At 37.2% G+C, this 21932-nt stretch overlaps 1 protein-coding gene across 5 annotated transcripts in view; it reads right to left on the bottom strand.

Moving 5' to 3' along the window:
• Nucleotides 1-21932, bottom strand: part of Lsamp (limbic system associated membrane protein) — a 2143093-nt gene that overhangs the window by 288014 nt on the left and 1833147 nt on the right. For all 5 annotated transcript variants that reach the window (XM_021184808.3, XM_085832472.1, XM_021184809.3 and 2 more), the window contains one exon: nucleotides 792-1024. In XM_021184808.3, coding sequence (XP_021040467.2) covers nucleotides 792-1024 — 233 coding nt within the window. The remainder of the gene's footprint in view (nucleotides 1-791; nucleotides 1025-21932) is intronic.

Here is a 21932-nt window from a genome sequence, read left to right as displayed (position 1 = left end):
AATTGTAAATCAAAAATACAGGAACACAGCCCTAATATTTGTCAATGCTTACACCTTTCTCAATAGATGGATGGAATCTGTTAGAGGTTTGACTTTGCCTGTAATAAAATTGTGTAAGTAATCAGCTTTGTTTTCAAGGGAAAGGAAGCCCAAGAAAAGTCCCAGTCTATGGGCTTATGTGTGTGCTATTTAAAAATTTTAATCCTGTAAAACCATGACTCAGGCATGCCCCAGGAAACCCCAATCTAGAAACAAAAATTTCCCCTATGACTTCACAGAGCCCAAACTTTAGACTGGCTTACAATAACTTATTAAATAAAGGCACAAGCCACAAAGAAAGGCAATCAGGTGATAAGGGGTCAAGGCCCCTGGGGACTTTTATTTTTCTAGAAGTCTTTTACTAGCACAAAAACAAATAATTAATACTGTTCTTTAGGGCAAAGTTACATTGAAAAAAAAAAAACACTTTCTTAAACTCAGCAAAGCATCTAAAGGAAATAAAAGAAATTCCTAAGAATTTAAATATTGCATACACTTATGTTATGATAGCTGTAGCTTTGTTTTATGTTATCTTAATCAAAGATAGAACAGCAACCGAAGACACATCACCACATCACCAGCAAATTGTATCACCAGCACATGGAGTTTCCTAGTTCTCTCTTTTCAAAACCATCTTCTAGAAGAAAAATATATACTGTGGTATGATTTTTTTTCCAAAAAGAACTCTGCCCACTCTTGACTCATCACAGCCACTCCCCATGGCTTACTATCTTATCCCACTTCCCCCTTACCTTGTACGATCAAGTAAACTTGGGAGGTCTTGGGCTCATGCTGTGTCTGAACTGAGCATGTGTAGGATCCTTCATCATAGACATCCACCTTCTGGATTCGGAGGCTGTATTCCAGAGCATGGCGCTTCTCCAGCTCAACCCGAGGGTCCAGAGACCACTTGTCATGTCCAGCGAAGATAATGCCAGAGCGGTTCAACCAGGCCACTTTTGAGTTCTTGTCTTCTACCACACACCTAACAGCAGAATAATCCCGTTAGTGCGTCGCCGTTTCCTTTTGATTTTATTCTCTGCATGACAGGACTCAACAAGACCAATCAAGACAGATAATTACAGGCATAATAAATCATTGTTGTGACATTTCTGAGAGGGCTTAGTATTTTCACCGTCTCCTTTAAGAGCCACTCACCACCCAGTGTGTAAACATCATCTTTCTAGATTTGACTCTGCAATAAACACCTGGAATGTGAGTTACACAACGCAGTGAAGTTAAGTGATTATTGACTTCCTACCGGGTTACCTTTTTTATGTTTATGAAAAAGGTCATCCCACAAAACCCCATTTGCTGAACTCTTTGAGGATCATACAGTCGATACAGCAGCACATTCACTGCGTCTCAGACTGAGTTCATTCACCCATGGCATGACCTGTGACCTATGACCTTTATTTATACGAATTAGACTAGATTTCAGAGTTCACGTGTGACCCTGACACTTGAAGTGCTCGTGTCCTAGGATGACAACTGTATATGTTTGTGTTCAGGGGTGAGCAGACAGATGCTGTAACAAGAAAATCAAAGCAAACATTATCTGGTTTATGTTCTATTCCATCTGCTGAGTGTAACAGGCTTCTTGACGATGAATTAGCCTGATACCAACATTTCTGATCATATTAAATAAAGCCATCTTTCAGAGGAGAGCCGGAAAACAGATTGCTACTCATTCTAAAGAGAAATGCTAAAAATAGTATAAAAGATGAGAGAGAGAGAGAGAGAGAGAGAGAGAGAGAGAGAGAGAGAGAGAGAGAGAGAGGAGTCATAGAAAATGCATTGCTTTCCTTGAATTTTATGTTTTCAAAGTTGAACTATGAAAGAAAAAAACACAACTTCTCTATACATCCCTGTGGCAAGATGCATGTGTACCCTACAGGAAGAAGGACCCAAGCCCTGTTAACAGAAGCAGATCAGGCTGCTCAACATTCTGGGGCATAAGGGCAAAAATTTCCAGGACCCTGACAAGAGAATGATTAAAACAACCTTTTCTTTATTTTCTAAATCAAATCAAAACAAACATTTTCTCCAGAGTGGAAACAGATAGCTGACACCCGTGCAATGGAGGAAGCATGAAGAATCCCGGGCTGTCCACACTTGGCTCAAATCACATTTCTCATACAGTCTTTAATACACCTTCTCTACTGTCCAAAGAACTTCCTACCCTACTATGTATAGGTAAATGGTACTTTTTTTTTTAAAGAATTAACTTTGACTTGTTGGAAGTGCACAGGTCTTATATTTCTTCTTTCCACAAACAAAGCTCATTTCAAAGATTAGGTGTTACTTCCTTTTCCAAAATGTTCTTTTTCCCTGCCACACAGATGCTTTTAGAGATAACCACACGCTTGGTAATGTATGGCTACTCTACAAGGAACATGACATTTGTTTCATGGACAGGTAAGCTATCCCCATGCTATTTCAACAAGATGGCACCCTAACAATAATACCCCAGCAATACTTTTCCATGACTGGTCTTTCCTTCCAGACTGCTGTTCCTATTTCTTTGGCATTACTTCTCTGCTCTGAGTACCATCAAAAGGATTTTTCTACTTAGGGTCATTTAGAATTACATGATAGTATAGTGTCTGTCATCTGCAGCACTAATAGGACAATAGAATGTAGACATTGATCTTTGTGTTCTTTTCTTTTGGAAAGGATGAACATGAACCTGTATTAATATTATTAATTTAAAATAATAATATTAATTTAATATTTAATAATTTAAAATAATAATACCAATTTAAAATAATAATTAATATTATTTTAAATATCCAAACACATGTCCCTTATACTTTTGTCATATGCTTAGCACAAAACCAGTAATAATCAGACTTAGTATATCATAAAAAAGTACTCTACATGTTAGAAAATGGCTGTCACATGTTTATTATAATGCATAGATATAAATGAAATGTTGTGAGCTCAGCCACAATGGGGCCATGCACAAAGAACTTCTGCACCTAAAGCTCAGGGAATATTGTTGAAGAGATGACAGAATGATTGTAAAAGCCAGGAAGTCTGCCATGAAATGGTGTCTCCTATAGATGACAGAGAGGCAGTCCCCATGATTCGTCAAGAATATGGCAGCCTGAGCCGGGCGTGGTGGTGCAAGCCTTTAATCCCAGCACTCGGGAGGCAGAGGCAGGCGGATTTCTGAGTTCGAGGCCAGCCTGGTCTACAAAGTGAGTTCCAGGACAGCCAGGGCTATACAGAGAAACCCTGTCTCGAAAAAACCAAAAATAAAAAAAGAATATGGCAGCCTAATCATGATCCCTCAACAATACTGCTTCCTAAACAGAATCTGAACAATATCGATAGACATGCTAACCCAGAAGGTGGGAATTTCACTGGGTCCAACACCAAGACAAAGAACTACAGGCAGCTAATGACTGCTGAGACAGGGCACATTAGCTTCTCCCAGAGATGAGCCTCTAATTGGTTATCCAGTACAAGTGGCTGGTACTTAATTCCTATACATGCAGGCCACACTAAAAGAACCACAATAATCAAACAGAAGAAATGGAGTTGGAGATTTAAAAAGAGGTTGGTGGAGAGGATATAGGAGGGGTTAGAGGGGAAAAAGAAAGAAGGATAGGAAATGATGTAGTTATGTTTCATCTTAAAAGTTTTAATAAATAAATGGACCCAAGCCTGTTCATTTTATATGTGTATTTTCTACCAATTTAATAAATACATTTTAGCATGATTCATCTGGATATTTCCCAGAGCAAGTCTAGAATAAAATAGTCATTTTGGAAATACTTTCCACATCAACTAGCATGTTCACAAAGGCAGAGAAAGGTTATGTGGCTGCTATGTTCCATACCCCCAACCAAGCCCTACAATATATGCAAATAAATTGGGCCAGTTTTCTTATCAGCGTAAGGTAGAAATGCCATGTCAGGTTTTTAGAATCCTTTGGCGCTTTAGCAATTTTTTTTCTCCATGGAAAAGTTAAAAATCATACAAATCATTATTCCAAATTATCTTTGGAAAGTGTTCTGATCTGTCTTACCTAGAGAAGCAGCTGTCTATTCCAGCAGTGCTGCCAGACTCATACAAATGCACTGACTGCAATTATGTGACACTTTGCCATGACAATATACATACCATCTTACTCTAACTTGGGACTTCATCCTTCTTTACATTTCAAAGTTAACTCTTGCTTGCAAACAAGTGAACTATGTGTTAAAATACTGCCTCACATGATTATTTGACCATCAACCAGCAGAGAACAAAATAGTGCCTTTTTTAAAATTTTAACAAAATTACTTTGGCAATTCTTTAAGGTTTCACTTTATGAAGTCAAAAGACCCCAAGTAAATGCACTTTCTACATACTAGAAAATAATCTCTCCACAAAGTTTTCTAAGGAAAACTGGGCAAATGCTGTTCCAGAATTAATTTATTTTTTAATTTAAAAAAGAAAAAAACAAACAAACCTTGATCTAAGGTGTTAACTAATTTAAATTATAAACCATACACATAATCAAAAGATGCTAAAAGCACAAGTATTGATCTTAATTTGCATAATTCTATGTCTATCAAAAGAACCAACCACTGAGTAATCACATGCCACCTGGATATGCAGAAATGAGGATGCTGGTACAAATGAATATCCATCATTCACTGACTTGACAAGTATCATGGATTTGCATCTAAGCACAAAGTTGGCTTAGCTATGTTTAGCCAAGAATGGAGAGTGAATTAGGACCCTAGAGTTCTACCATCATACTGTGATTACAATGAATTAGTGCCATTTAATTGCTCTTTGCCTACAGGACAATGTTGTAGTTCAGAATACACACATAATGACTTTATCTCCCGAATTGGTCCCAGTTAAAACAGAAAGTATAGAAATTATAAAATTTGACCCCTTTTATGTATTTCTCAACTTAATTGAATGCTTTCTCAATGAGCTCATGTAAATACTATTGTAATTTCAATGATATTATAAATTCCTTGGGATCCACAAGGACTGTATTTTAAGAAAAAGAACTATCAGATCAAGACTAGAGGAAGGGCTAGAGATTGTCTTTACAAGTTAGGTAGCATCTGCACCTGGAAGCTGAGTTCTTCTCTAGGAAAACTTTTCAGTATTCAGCCCTTTTCCTTGGATCCTACTTACGACATTCTCATACTCAACCTTGTATTCCAGTTATTTGAACGCATATGTCTACTAAAAACAGTGAACGTCTAATTCACTGAAGAGACTTAGAGATTTAGCATTATGAACACCAGCTACCCAGTAGATTCTTTTAGCACTATAGAATACATACTCTGAATTTAATTTACTACTTAGCCTCCTGTTAGGCCAACAATCAAATCTTAGACCCTCTCTATGGACTCATAGCTAAAAATAGTTTTTCTTCCACAAGTCACTTTTGGACCAGTGATTTTTGTGTATGTGTGATTTTTTCATTAGATATTTTCTTTATTTACATTTCAAATGTTATCCCCTTTCTTGTTTTCCCCTCCAAAAACCCCCTATCTCCTCCCACCTCCCCCTGCTCACCAACCCACCCACTCCCGTTTCCTGGCCCTGGTATTCCCCTACACTGAGATGCAGAGTTTTCTCACAACAACAAAAGTAAGTAATATAGAAGAATAAATAAAAAGTATAATACATTAAAATAATTTAATTTTAGTGTGTGAGTTTGCGTGTCTGTATGTGTGTGTGTGTCGTTTTGCAATGTAGGGTATGTCGATACTACTGTATGTATGTGGTAGCTTAGGGGTGACTTTTATGGAATCTGTTTTTCCTTTCTTCTTGTATGTAGCTGGAGATTGACCTCAGCCCATCAGGTTCAAAGTATATTCAACAGCTTTTTTTTTTTTAATGTGACCTAGCATAATTTTTATTATTTCATATTAAATAATAGTTAATGACTTATTCTTTGTGTACTATATATTCAAGAAAGATTTGGTTGTTGGCCTAACAGGAGGCAGTCTTTACTGTTGTTAAGTTTAGGGGAGATATCAGGTATGTTGCTATACATACTTCAATACACGGGGCAATAACCACACAAAAAGATATGTCCTGCACAGAATATTGACAGAGTCAAGGGTGAAGAACCTGAATTAAGTCTGAATGATAAGTGAAGTTTGTAACAAAAGCGATGCAATGAGACAGAGTGATTCTTTGCCTATAAGTAAATAGTTAAATTAGTTACTTTTTTTTATAAAAAAAAAATGAAAAAAAGAGATTTGAATACCTCTAAGGCAACAGGTATGGCATTTATGTTGACCTGACAGCATTGTTTACTGTATACTCTTCTCCTTTGCCTACATGTTAGGAATATGTGCCATTACGATGTGTCAGTTGTAGGTAAAATGTATTAAAATAAGAATGGAGAATGCACTTGAGGTGCTTTATTCATAGCTGTATAATGATATAATCTTGTACATTGCATTGTTGGTAGTAAAAGAAAGTGATCTAATTTGTTTGATGTCTAGTTTATTTTTTGAGAAAGTATTTCTCCTTAGTGTTTAACTCTTACGGAAACTGGATCAATAAGATCCAGAGTAAGGAAAGAAAACCAACTCAACTGAAAAAAAATGATTTGGGAAAGACAGTTTCGTATTTTTAACAGGATAATGTCTTTTAAATTTTTACTGGCATACCTATTTATTGTAATACGGCAATGGGTTTTATAAGGGTGCATTTATACATTATATACTGTAATCACATTTTCCCCTAGTGCTTGCGTGTTTTCCCCTCTCTCCCTTCTGCAGCACCCTTTTATCTTTTCAGATATTTCACTTCCTTCATGGCATATCCACATGCTGGACACTATGAGTTTGTATAAAATCTAGAATGCACAAGTGAGAGAAAATATGTGATCTTTGTCTTTCTGAATCTAGCTTACATCATTTAATATGCCAATCTCTACTTGCATCCATTTCACCTCCAAAACCATAATTGTGTTACTTTTTATGGCTGGACAAGACTAAATTAATATGTATATAGATGTACCATTTTCTTTATCCATTCATCTATAGACAGATATCTACACTGATTCCATAACTTGTAATTGCAATTCTACTGAAATATACATACATGGCCATATATGCATGAGATATGTTGATTTAAAGCCCTTCATTTAAATGCTTAACTGAGGCTTTTTAGGGCCTCCCAGATCCATCTTATTTCCTTAACTGGAAAATTAATTTACATTATTAATGGCAATGTCTAAGAATTCCTTTATTCTTCACCAGCAATTGATTTTATTACTTATTAAGATGGTGCACACATTTATATGCATATACCCACATAAACAAACAAATAAATAAAATATGTATTTATGTGTTATGTTGTAGGAAGATGTAAGTTGTGAATTGAAAAGAGCTCTTTAAGATTGTGTTGACCCTTTCTTTTGATGCTGCTCATGCTATAACTTTAATCCTACAAATAAAACCCTTAATGAGTCAGCAAAACTATCGTAGACTCATTGCACTCTAGAAGGAGAGATAATTGGTCTGGGAAGTGATGCTATATATTACCAACATTAGAAATGTAGAATCAGGAAGATTTCAAGCAGAGGATAGAAAAAAAAACTATCATGAAAATATCCCAGACTATTCTGATACAGAAGTCCTTAGTCTAGCTTTACAATATTATTTTAAGAATAATGAATTCTAAGAACTATGCAAACACATTTTAAAAATACCCAGTTAGTTAAGTACATTCAAGACATTTATAATTATTAGTTTTTTTTTAGTTTTGCACAGTTAGCTATATTACAATTCTATAAAAATTAGATTCAGAAACTGGAAAAGGGATGCTGGCTTTGACTGGTGGCCTTTAGCGGCTCTTACTGACCTTTACCACAAGAACAGTCAGCTTGCCAGCTTGCTGGCTTCCAGATTTGCTTGCTGATGGTGTTGGGGAGTGGACTTGAAGGTTAACAATGCTGTAGTTTTTATTTAAGCTATATACATTAATGGCTTTTTATGTATAATGCTCTTACATACTTAATGGATAATAATGGCAAGCAAGTGTACTTTCCCAAGCATAAGCATATTTATGTACTGGGGAACCAAAATATCCAGGAGATCCAGGTTATTATAATTATTTTAGTGATTGCTTTATTGCAGTGGGTTTGACCTGAACTCCCAAATCTCTGAGTTATGCCTCTAACATATAATGTTCTTATAACATTTTAATATTGAGAAAATTTCAAATGACCATACTGTGATATTGCAAAACTGAAAAAACAAAGTATGTTTTTTTTTTGTCTGATAGTTACAAAAACAGGGGCTTGATGAGTTACGTGATTATCTAATCTAGAGACTCACACTAAACATAGGAACACATGGGGCTGGAGAGATGGCTCCTATGTTTAATGTCAGCCCACTGCCCTAGCTCAGGTCCTAAGTTTGATTCCTAGCACCCATATTAGCAGACACACAACTGCCCGTAACTCCAGATCAAATATGGTATGACTGCTCTGGCTTTCTCCAGCACACAAACACAGAGACACAAAAATGCACACACAATTAAGAATACAATGCTGAAAAGTTTTAAAAAACACAGCACCTGGCCAAGGCATTCCATCTCATTGAAGAGTCACAGTGCTATTCTTTTGCAGCCCAAGGGTCATGACTGCCTCCTTGGATGCTTTTCATTGGTAAAAGACCAACATATTTAGAATACTTAGTGTGCTTTGAAATAACCTAATAATTCTTATTTCTATATCCTTCTGTGACTTAAACTTTAAATATTCCTTTTGTAGTAACTCAATTGTTGAACTACACCAAGCATAGTCTTTGTTCACTAATAGATGACTTCATAAAAATCTTCTAAGGACTTGTTCTTTTCTGGTTTTCTTCTTTGTCACCTCTGGTTAGCAATAGTACCCTTAACAACAATACAATTTAAGTTGAGAAAAAAAAGAGTGATACAGCAATATCTTAACTGTTTAAACTGAGGCTGTAATGTTATCCGTATAACACTGTATGTCTTCGTTACACTTCTATTGATGTGATAAAACACCATGATCAAGGCAATTTGTTCATTTGGGGCTAATGGTTCTATAATTATAAGAGTCCATTACAATTATGGATGGGAAGTCTTGCACCAAACATCAAGCATGGCAGTAGAAACGGCTGAGAATTCACTTCTGGAATCCTAGATTCCTCCAGCAAGGCCACACCTCCTAAGCTTTCCCATACAGGACCACCAATTTGCAACCAAACATTCAAGTGCTAGTAACTATGGGGTACTTCCCATTCAAAAGACTACAGTGTAAAATTATCCTCATGAATGCTTTTGTGACTGGGTAGCTCAGACAATGTTTCCCCAGTCTCCTTCCAGTCCAACAAGTTCTATAAATGGCAAACCCAAAATATAGCTTTCCTTCAGGAAAGCTAGAACGGAAGACAGCCGTTGGTTAGGGCTGTGGGTTGTGTTCAGCACAGATTTGCAGGCCCAGCTGGGGAACCTCTTGGACTATATTAGGCTTAACCCATTTGTTGTATGTCTTGGGAAGTCCATGTTGCATGAATAAAGCCCACACCTTCCGAGAAAGCAAGTATTAGGTATACTATCACCAAAGTAACAAGGGTCTCCAATCCTTTCGGTTTGAACTACAGATTCTCCATTCAGCCACATACAGTTTAGAGGATACAAAGGAACATTTCCAATCTTGCTTTTGTTCTGATTCTCCCTGCACATCTCTGTTCTCCATTAAAAAATATTCCTTTCACCAAGAATGAGAAAAATCAAACTTCCCTAGGTTATATCTTTGAAAGACTAAAATTAGTCTTAGGATCTGCCTCTGATGTGCACTTAAAATCTTCATGCGCTATGCAATTAAAAACAATTCCACAGCTATTTGGGGGAAGATTCTGTTACCTTGTGAGTCATTACAAAATAAATATCAAAAATATGCTAAGTTCTAAAAGGAAAAATAATGAGGTCTATACTATGTAGGCTTTACTCTTTATCTCATTCCAGCAGTAAGGAGAGAGAAAAGTGCTTACAATAAATTATGAGGCACTTTGGATGAGCATTCTGATGTATGAGGCATGGCTGTACAGTCAGAAGACTGTTCTTCATAAGTCTCACTTGAAAACCCAGCTCCTTACTTTATAGTCTTATCATATCCAGCATTATGCAAATGCTGCCATTGGAGCAGAACCACATTATAATATGAGTCATCATTGCATTACATGCATTTAGATATAATTCAGATCAAATTGTGCCAAGACATGACAATTAATAGATACAGCATGCATGCCATTACAGAGTTAGCACATAGAAAATAAGTATGCAAATAAATGACTTAGGAATGAGACAGCCTATCAAGGCTATGGTTAGGAAAGAGCTCTTCTCTCTCATTTGCCTTCCCCGGTAGAGATAGAGGTAAAAGAGATAAAAAAGTAAAGGTAGGATATTTAAAGAGCCAAAGAAGTCTTTACTTGTAAAATATATATTTTTTTGCGGACACTAGTGTGAAATAGGTAACTCCAGCTGCTGCAGACTGGTGGAGATATTATCAAACATATCCATCATAGGTGAAGGAAATGTAGCGCTCCCTTCCCCCACCTGTCAGGAAGCTGATAGATCACTGATGGATGCATATAAATCACAAGGACACCTCTCACATGGAGAATAGTAATCGTAAGGATTTGTCTGACTTCTGAGTTGATTTTCTATCACGACTTTCCACTCCAACTCAACTTCTGCATTTCTTGTCTCCAAATTACTTTTTCTCTCCTGAGTATTGTTGTACAAAGGACAATGATGTGAGGTCTTCACCCTCAAGCAACAATCTTGTGTGTGTGTGTGTGTTTCTTCTTTCATCATGTTTCCTCTTGTCAACATGCTTCTCCACACCCCTCCCCCACCTAAACCTTTTGCTGAAAGCTTGTTACTCCTGAACAGATCAACAAGGAGGTCATGAACAAATGGGAGTTGGAGCTAGGTGATCAAAAGGAGCTATAGATGTTACTGAAAGAGTTGAGATGAAAGCAAGGATTGGTGAGTCTGAATAAAAGCCCATTGGAAAGAACTCTTGCAATGAACTCAGCCTGTTTAAGCAGCAGAATATTAGAAGCAACTCCAATGTTCAAGAGCATAAAGCACTGACCCTGGTAGGGCGATGGAGGTGAAGAGAGATTCCTGCTATCTGGATTTGATAGAGAGGAAGTCAGAGGCCACTGCCTCTTGTATTACATCCACCAACTAATCCAACTCTGAAATATCAGAACAGTCTGAGTTCAAGAGAGAGCTGTAAATGTTCAAGGGTTAAAAGAACTGTCATTTAAGCCCAAGGGCACCTATTTTCCCACATCTGACTCTGTCCCCGTTCCATGCTGGCAGAATGACATCTTCTTTCCTAGTGACTTCCCAATGAGGCTGTTAAAAGAGAAGATAGAAGCAAGTGGAAACCCATATTTATTAGCATTGTTTGAAAACCTTCCTCTGTTTTTCTTCTGGATTAGTATCACTATAGCGAACACTTCGGTCGTCTGGCACTAAGAACTCTATAGAAATCTAGTATGTGCTCAGTTATGTTTGACCAATTGGTAATGCCCATCCTTCCTTGTGAGCAAGTAAGTCCTCTTTGCCTCCATGAAGACCAACCTCAGCAGGATGTTAGGAATCCAATATACACCAAATCCAACAGGACTGACTAAATTTTCTATCCTATCCTGTGTCTCCAAAGCTTTCACCATTCATAGTCTAGTTTCTCCTCCTGACCATTCTCCCATTTCTCAATTCCCACTGTTGTCTCCTCTTTCTCTATCTACCTTCATGATGCCCTCGTCTCAGGATTGTACTTTTCTTCATTGCAGGCCTCATGGAATTTATTAATATGTTTCATATTTTTGTCTTTGCTAGTATGGGGGAATTTCACATCACTTCATATCAACGGGATCTAAAACATTGCTATCAGCTGCTTCAGGTTGATGTCTGAAAAATCCTCAGTGTTCCAGTGGAGCTGAACCTTGTGTTCTGTTTCCAACTCCTAAATTGTGGACTTTCAGTTAACTGAGCCATAATTCATCTTTGATTCTGATTTCGTAGTTATTCTTGCTTTCTTGTTCTCTGTTCTGTCACTTACAACAGCAAATGTTATTAAATATTTTTGCTCCTAACAGTCACCTCTACTTTCCATCATATCTAACAACATTGCAGAGCTCTTTCAGATGGCAATCTAGCCTATGGACTAGCATTCTTAGCTCACAGCTACTGTATCCATCTTTTGTAAGAAAAGGACATACATAAGGTTGACCATATAATCCTCTTGTTTCAGTAGCTGTCATCTATTTTTTATCTATTAAAGTTAAATTAACTCAGTCTAACATGAAGTTGACTATCCCATTAGCATGACACATTGACATTGTACTCTTGCCTTGAACTTTATTCTTTTATTATTTATATTGAGGAGTAATATATTTGTGTCCTTTCTTCTTCCCCATCTCTTCTCAACTTCTTCATTGATACCTCTAGAAATTTCCTCCGAAATTCATGACCTCTAGCTCTACTTCTCTATTTATTTTTGTATACACACAAACACACAACTGTATGCAAATAGTGTTGTCTTTATTTGCATGTATTTATGGCTGGCCCATAAGATTAGAACTATTTTCTTTATCTGGGTTCCAGTCTCCAAGTTCCTTGCTATGGTGATTAATTTTCTGTGAAGAACTTGTTACATTCTTCCACAAGTCCTGATTACTATAGAAATCCATTTCAGAAATTATCTCCCTGATGAAGCACCCCACTTCCCTTAACTACTTCCAGCTCATGCTAACATTTTCACTCTTTGGACCTTTTTGTTTGGTTGCCTTGCACTGTGATTTTTAATATGTTAAGACCTTGCCTCCTCATCCCTTTGTATCTGTATTACCTGACAAAATATCCACATAAAAAGTCACTGGACAACTTCTTGACCGATGAATAGATATACTAAGAATCTTTCAATTCTCACCTCACATTCTCAGAGATGCCTATTTCCTGATAGAATCTTGAAAGTGGAACAAGCTTAGTATTCCAAGTGATTTGGAAGGAGGGTGGATATACAGTGCTGAGACATTCTAAAAATCTAAATTCATATCTCATTTTCCATTATATGTTGCTAGCAATTTTTATACTACTGTTTGCTTCAAGAAAGAAAACCTGATGGCACTTTTTCTATGATGCATAAATGATAAATAGTAATAGTTTCCTTATAATAAGTGGGTTTATTTTTGAGCCTGGATCTCACTGTCTATCTTAGACTGGCTTCAAACTCATGATCCACATGTTTCTATCCCTCAGCTAATAGGATTATTGGTGTATAATACCCTGCCTGACATCTACAAGTAATATTTTGAAGATTAAAAAGTGCTCACTGAGGACTTTAGGATGCAAAGAATTTCTGAAAAAGTATACCATATAATGAAAACATAAGATGTTTTCAAACACACTGTCCTTGAACTAGGTAGACATTACTGGATCCTCAATGATTTCTGTTTTAGTCTCTCTTATCATAATGGCTCTGTTTAAGGAATCAAGTGAACATATTCTAACCCATACTTAAAAGTTACCCGTTTGAGAACAAAACACCTTTCGCAGCATAACCTGCCTTTTGGATTTACAGGATCTTTAAGACCGGGTTGTAATCAATTTTACCTCCACTCATTTTGAGTGAAATAGTTGATTTGGTTTCCTATGACGTAGAGAAGATTCTTTTTCTTCCACTTCAGTTCACTGTGAAACTGGTAATTATTTTTTTCTTTCGAGATACTAAAACAGTCAAGAAAAACAATCCAGAAACGGTGATAAAAGGTGCATAGTGTGGGAGTTTCTTTGCTGATCCTTTCTAGTCAGGATGTCAGTGTCTGAATCATCTGCAATCAGGATAGACCAAGCCTTGAGTGAGATTCATTTTGTGTTTGTGTGTGTGTGTGTGTGTGTGTGTGTGTGTTTGTGTGTGTATGTGTGTGTGTGTGTGTGTGTCAGCATGACCAGGCTATCCAGGTCCCCAATACTTGTTTGGAAAGTATTCCTGGATGTGTCTGTGAGCATGCTTGTAAGTGAGGTGAACAAGTGAGTTCATAAACTGATTAAGGCAGATTGTCCTCTACCACAGAGATGGGCCTTGTCAAATTTTTCCTACAGTCTCAGTGGAACTGAAGGCTGAAAAACAAAGAATTCTTTAGCTGTCTTCAAGCCTAACAAGAGATTGATTTTTGCTTTCAACTTGGACTTTGGCCAACACTTACACTTTGACTGTGTTGATCTTCTGGCCTTTGGAGTAGGTCTGCTTGAAGTTCCAGTTTGCTGGCTATAAATGGCGAGGCTTCTTGCAGTCTACAGCCATCTGACTATGTGTCATGACAGCATGTGTTTATAGAAGCGAAGATACTTGTAAAGTATTTCCTGTGTGTACTGTTGTTGTTTTTTTCAGCTGAATGCAGAAGCTAAAATGGAAGACATATTCACAGGTGCCTTTCTTATTGTAATTCCTCCTATATAAAAAGCAAGTTCCCTTTGGGCAGTTTTGTGGCCTTAGTTTTATGCATTATTAAACACTGCAGTAGCTGTGCAGTCATTTTAGGGACTGGACAATGATCCTGTCTCCTCCAGGCTTTCAACCACTTTCAGGGAGTCCAATACTGGAGCTGGGGAGAATAATTCTTAAGTATTCTACATCCTACACGGAAGAAGACAGCTGCCTGCAGGATTCCCAAGATGGAAACTCTACCTGCAGATCACTCAACCTTAGTTGTATGTTTGCCACCCATAGGAAAATGTATATGGTCAGCACCATAGCACAAAGTATATATTGCTATGTATGGCAGTTAGTCATGCTGGAATGCCCCTGTGAATTTCACCACTAGAAGATGGTTAAGCTTCAGTTGTGTGCCTTGTTACACAAAACAAGCTGCATCTAATTGTTTTCATCAAACTCATCTTTGGTTCTGTCACATCCTCATCAGCAACAGAAAAAATGAATAACTCTATCAAGCTCGGAGTTAGTGCCCTAATGATTTTAAGGGGATTACTTGCAGATTTTGCATGAGATGTTAGTTGTAGTCGCATAGCCAACTCCAAAGCAGCTGCATCACTGTGAAATTCCAGTGCATTGGTGAGGAATATCTCATGGAAACTATGCCATGGTGACTCTGATATTCTTCCTATTGAAGGAAGTAATGGCTATGTTCAAGATATGTCCCGATATTACCAACTCTTGTTTTGTATGGGCATAGTGAGTGATCACTTTTAATATCAATACTTGGGAGACAGATGCAGGCAGAGCTCTGTGAGTTTGATACTAGCCTCGTCTACATAATAAGTTCCAAGCTAGACAGAGCTACATATTGAGACCCTGCTTAAAGGAAAGAAAGAAAGGAAGGAAGGAAGGAAGGAAGGAAGGAAGGAAGGAAGGAAGGAAGAAAGAAAGAAAGAAAGAAAGAAAGAAAGAAAGAAAGAAAGAAAGAAAGAAAGAAAGAAAGAAAGAGGAAGGATGGAAGGAAGGAAGAAGGAAGGAAAGAAAGAAAGAACCAAAGAAAGAACCAAAGATTTGTGTCTTAAGAATATTGTATAAAACTCTAGTCAAAATTAGAGTACCTAATTTCTTACTTGTATTAGTTTAGTTACTTTTATTCTGTCTTCATACTAAGATATGGTAACCTAATAATTTATATATCATATATTTTTTAAAGATTTCATTTGTTTTAATTATGTGTGTGTGAATGTATATGTATGCATATGAATTTGTGAATAACTACATATGCAAGCCAAGGGCACCAGATCTTCTGGAGGCAGAGTTACAGAAGTTGTGAGCTACTAAGTGTAGGTGCCAGGAACTGAACCTGAGTCCTCTTTATGAGAAGCAAGCACTCCTAACTGCTGAGCCATCTCTCCAGCCTCTTACCATATATTTTTTGTAATATTTTTCTGTGTCACTCAATTTATTTTTTTGTTCAGTTCTTTGTTTTCAGGACATGATCAGTATCAGAAAATTTTGTCTTGTGAATTTCCCTCTCTATTTTCATGTATTATACTCCTTAATCTTTCTGCAGATTCTCCTCCCTAGAAAACCATGTATCACGTAACAGGTTTCCTATTAAATTTAAATCTCTGAGACACAGTAAAGTCAGTAATTCTAATCTTGTTCTAATGTTTCCATGAAGGAGTGACCTGAGAGTGCAAAAATCCTGCAATTAGGACAGAAAGGAACTTAATACATAAAGGTACTTACTTTGTAAGCCAAGCCTGGCAACCTGAGTTTGTTCCACAGAACCTATGCACAGATGAAGTAGAGATGCACATCCATTCCAAGTTGTCCCCTGACCTCTACAAATGCCCCGTAGAGCAGGCATGTCCATACCCCCTTTATCTTAAACACACACACACACACACACACACACACACACACACACACACATCCATGTATACAGAGTTTGAAAACCCTGCAAATATTCAATAGGATCATGTCTAAGAATCAAGGTAATTTCAAAACTACTATTTCCCATGGATCTACCTCTGTGTAATTCAAACCTTGGAAGCTTACTGAGGGTAAGAACATCAAACTTGAGAAATTTGCCCTAGGAAGCTAGAACCAGGGCACAGTCGGTCAGAGAATATATTTGTTCATTAACCATGGTTTCTCCTCAGGAGTCCCAGGTGATTTTTTTTTCCTGAGTTCTACAGAACCATCAACACCCACCCCCAGTCAAATCACTGGTCACAGAGTCTAGTCTCAAAGTTTCAAAATTTCTAAGCTGTTTTCACTTACTGATTTCTCCTAATTATCAGCTCTTAGCAACAAAAATGGTCAGAGGGATATAAAGCAAGATCAAAAAGATACATATTCAATGCAAAACAGCTCAGCTTGTTAGCCCCAAGCAACAAATAGTGCAGAACTGTCTCTATTGTATAGGAAAGGATGTTACTGCAAGGCTAATGTTGTTAGATGAAAATCTGCTTAAGGCGATGCTTAAAAAAAAAAAGAAGAAGAAGAAGAAAGAAAAAAAAAAGAAAAGAAAAAAAACCAACCTCCAGCAAGCCAATAACAAAAGCATTACAGACATTCGTTTTATGTTTTTCTCAGCCGCTCACAGTCTTTGTCCATGCAGAGAAAATCTAATATTATGCCAAGATGCTTAGAGGAGATTAACAACTTTTCATTAGATACTAACTTCTTCTATCATATTATTTTTCCCCTTAAACACCAATTTTTAAATAACACAAAGGAACTGATCAGGACAAAGATATTGTGTAGAAAAATAGTGCTTATTCTAGTGTGACCCTCTGCAAATCACCCATAGGTGACATTTCACTAAAATGGGGGTAGGGGGGTGGAATTAGTTCTATTGCATTATTCTGAAGTCTATAGAGCTACTATGTGTCTGTACCAAAATTTCTTTAAAAGTTCTCACAATAATACTATTCTCAGTCAAGGTAAGATTAAAAGGGAAGATATATATATATATATATATATATATATATATATATATATATATGTCTGTGCCATCCCTAGTATATGCAGCATCCTTTTTCTCTAGCAATTTTCCCAAAATCTAAATCCAGCTATGGCAGGATCACAACCTTCCCATGGAACTGCTGCCAGGGGTATGCCAGGTATGCTCAGAGCAGAAGCCAACCTTTTGAGCAGGGCGGAAATGTGTTTGGCCACCGCAGCACATGGTAGCACAGAAGAGCCAGCTCTGTAAGAAAAACCTTTTGTGAGTTTGACTGGCATGTGAGTCAGCTGGTATGATGGAAGCATTTTGGAGAGCTTGTGAGAAGTGTTTTTTTTTTTTTTTTTAAACCTCTGACATGGCAGTGGGTGATGGGTGGGGAGTTGGACCACAACTGATGATATGCAGTCCAGGATAGAAGAACAAAATATCACCAGACACCCTTTTGAGAAGGTTCCAGCCACAGTGCTGTGTGATGCAAAGGACTAACTGTTACAAAGACACTCCCCACCCCAGCCCCTGTGCAGTCTGTATGTGCAATGCCAGGCACCATCACTGTCAATAGAAACAGTTTTGTAGTCAACTATAGAATGCTGGCTCCGAGCTGCTCTGCAGCCATGCAGGCACTGTCATTTAGAAGTGGGAGCACAGGTAACTAACTACTTTTCTTTGATTGATAATAAGTTTTATTTCTACTGACAGATGCCTGGTAGCAGGTACTTCTTAATATGTATGGGTTTCTGGATTTCCCCTGACACACAAAAATTAATTCTTCATTTTCATCAATGCATTTATAATGTTTCAAAAGTTTGTTTAGAATCATCCTAATAAATACTAAGTTCAAAATATTCCTATTTAAAGTCCTTAAACCCTCTGTAACATGGCAGCTTTTTATAAATTTTTTACCAACTCTTTTTCTGGTTGTTTCTTCCTTCTTCCTGTTAACACTAAATTTTGATCATAGGTCAAGAAAACATTTAGTTCATTATATAACATACATTTGAACGCTGTTTCTTTTCTGTTTAATTAATCCTGCTAATTTATCAATTAATTCAGCTAATGACATCTGTTTCCTATTCACTACCCTCCTGATAAGAGTTTCCTAAGAAAAGAGCTATGCTGGTTAACTGTTTTAAAAGTGTTTCCAAAAGGGTTACAGCTGTCGCTCTAAAGGACATTGGCACGAAATCAGAGGGACTCTAGTTGCCTACGCAAGCTGTGCCTCAGCTCCCCAGACTTAAGTTTTCAGAAGCAGAGTTACAGAAATGCACACAAGGGTTCAGATAGCACAAGACAGAGCCTCCTCCAAGATGCCAGTGATACTTGCTCAGTGGGATTTACCTGGATGTAAGGCATGGGCTCTTCATGAGGACTGCCTTCTTTCAGGGATAAGACTTAACTGAATATGGAAGCAAGTTACATCCTAACCTACAATACTGAAAAGTTATGGCAAGTAATCAGTATTTTTTTAAACAAACAAAACAAAGCAACGAAACAAACAAATGTGAACTTTTGAATACAGCAGTCAAGTTTAGCATGGGAATTTCTCTTAGATGTGTGCATCTTAGGGAAGAGACACAGCTGATCAGAACCAGCTACTCCTTCTGTCATAACATGCAGTTATACCTAACCTGATGGACACATATATATGATGGTGGCTATGATGAAAGAACAGATTTCAGTTGAGCTACACAGTCTGCACACAGGGTAAGTAGCTGTATACATTGTCAGTGTACCTAGCTAGTTCACACTCACTACCATTAGAACAGAGAGGGGTGTATAGAAGGACAATGGACTTCCTCACTACTATAATAAGAAAACTAGAAAGATACCTAGGAATCAGAATGACTCTATCTGAAGAAGCTGTTGGGTTAACAATGCAATGTTACAATCTGTATGCTTTAATAGATGGCCTTTACGATCTACAATTCAAACTTAACCCAAAGGTTTTGGTTAAGAAAGAAACTGACTAGGGCATTTGTAATGAGACGGACAGGGTCTAAGAGAAGCCTTTGGGGAGAATATGTAGTAATTAATCAAAGAAGGAAGGAAAGTTTTGTATAGAAAGAGCAATTAGGGGAATTGATGATCTATCTCCCCAGGGAAAGATCTCACAAATTCCTGGGTACCTGTAGTTGAAATGACTTTTAACTGTTAAATATTAAGTGAGTCTCAATATTTACAGACATGTCTTTATTTTTTTTTATTTTATTTTTTTTAGAATGGATTTGTGTGATTTATTGTGTGCTACTATTCCCCACATGTTCTGAAACCAAAGATGAGCAGCATTTATTTCTATTTCTTAGAATTTAATCTTTAAATGTAGCAAACAGTAGATAGCAAAACTATGTTTGATGCATCTAGTAGGTAGGGAACATTTATTCTTATGTAAACTTTCACTATACATCATTACAATCTATCAAATATTGAATGTTGAGATCAAAATTTTATTTCAATACATTTTTATCATGCTTCCTTGTTTTGTCTGACCTTCTGGATTTATTTTTTTTTTTTCCTTCTCAGACATGTCTTTAAACTTTCTGTGGTTCTTGGAGGGAATTCTCTTATTCTCTTAAGTACCAGTGAGTTCAAACTTCTGGAGTTCTAGAATCCAGATTTTTTTCTCTAATATATTCAGGCATGTAGAGGAAAGGCACAGTGCTGCATCACAAGTATGCCTGAGATTTTGCTATTGTGTCACACAACCTTGGCAGCTAGGATGGTCACTTTGGAGAAGAGTGCAATGGAGTTGAAAAAAATCACCAAGAAAACCCACAAAATATCCCTCTTAATAGTTTAAATGAGTTTTCAATTTTCTGTTGAGCTATTCTTATAACTATCCAATAGGTAACGTAAGTAGGAGAGAAGAATACAAAACAAAGAAGAAATACTACAGAGACAAATTAACCTATAGACTGGGGAGGGGAGGGAGGGAGGGAAGGAGAGGGGGAGGGATAGAGGGGAGAGCGGAGAGGGAGAGGGAGAGGGAGAGGGAGGGAGAGGGAGGGGAGAGAGAGAGAGAGAGAGAGAGAGAGGGAGAGAGAGAGAGAGGGAGGGAGGGAGGGAGAGGGAGAGGAGGGGCAAGAGAGAATATTTCAGAACAAATATTAGAAAGAATTGGGGTTTTTTTTGAAAGCAGATATGATGCAAAGATCTCTCATGTAGATCCAGAATGTTTATAAAATAGAAAAATAGGAGTGCTCACATTCAGAAATCAAGCTCTCTTGATTCACCTAAACCAAGCCTTTCTTCCACCCACTGTATAGGAATATTGCCACCTTTTGCTTTATAATTATAAAATAACATTTGCTCTGCATTAAAAAGTTGAGAGAAGTGTAGACAAATTCTGTCATAGTTCTTATAAGGTTCATCTCTGGTGATTCCTGTTTAAACCCATATTTGCAGTCATACCTAATTTTATTGGAATTATAGTGGCATTTAAATTCATATGCTTCTGAACTTTACTTTTAAAAGGACTATATTTAAGTAATGCTATAATTATAGAATAATATAAATTCTCTCTTAGCTATTTGCCATTCTCTCCTAAAGGCATTCTCATAAAAATGGGAACTCAGAACAATCAGTACTAATGCCTGCTTAGTGTTCAATGGATGGGTCAGGCTGGGCTTCGATATCTACTTAGATTCAAACTTCAGCTGAAGAGTCCTCAGCCGACTCTCTTATCCTGACTCTCTGGATTCATAACTGGCTCAAAAATAATCTTTACTGCTGGGCTATGCTCCCAAGATATGCTTGTAACCTCTGTGTAAGGATTCAGAATGGATTGAATAGATAACTGTATATAAAAGTTCACATTTCAGTAACAGAACGTATCGATAAGATGCCAGTACTCTCCTTTAATGGGTGAGTAAACCCACTTCTACCCTTGCTTCCAGCCTTTCTGCCCCTCAGCTTCATAGACTCCCTCCCTTTCTTTTCCTTGCATCATTACTCATTCCTGCATGCTCTTTCTATTGCTCTGGCCTGGATATTATCACTTGTATAACTGTCTGGTGCCCTTTGTATTATAACACCATGTATTATAAAGGCCTCTATGCCAGGTTAGTTGGGGAACCATGAGCTGGGAGCAATGCCCAGAACAGTCCAGGGCAGCGCCTTTGTAAGAAAGGGGAGAGAGAGAGAGAGAGAAGGAAATACCCGCTCCTTTTGAGCAAGGGTTTGTTCATTATATTATCTCTTATTTCATAAAATATATGCATTCCAGAAAAGCAGGGTTTTTTTTTTCTGGTGCCTTAGGGAATGCTATTAGAAAACCAGAGATCCTTGGGTATAATAAAATCCTGAGATGTAATAAAATCAGACACTTAAAGCAAGCAGTAGTACCACTTTTTACACTCGCATAGTTAAGAGAAATTGTAACTTTGCTTTTATAAAACACTAAAAATAATTCTCTCAACATTTATAATCTTGGGATACCCACCAAATAAATCA

Source organism: Mus caroli, unplaced genomic scaffold (genome assembly GCF_978045245.1).
Source record: "Mus caroli unplaced genomic scaffold, Mus_caroli_1 scaffold_17, whole genome shotgun sequence".
NCBI lineage: Eukaryota > Metazoa > Chordata > Mammalia > Rodentia > Muridae > Mus > Mus caroli.
This window is presented reverse-complemented; position numbering and strand designations above follow the sequence as displayed.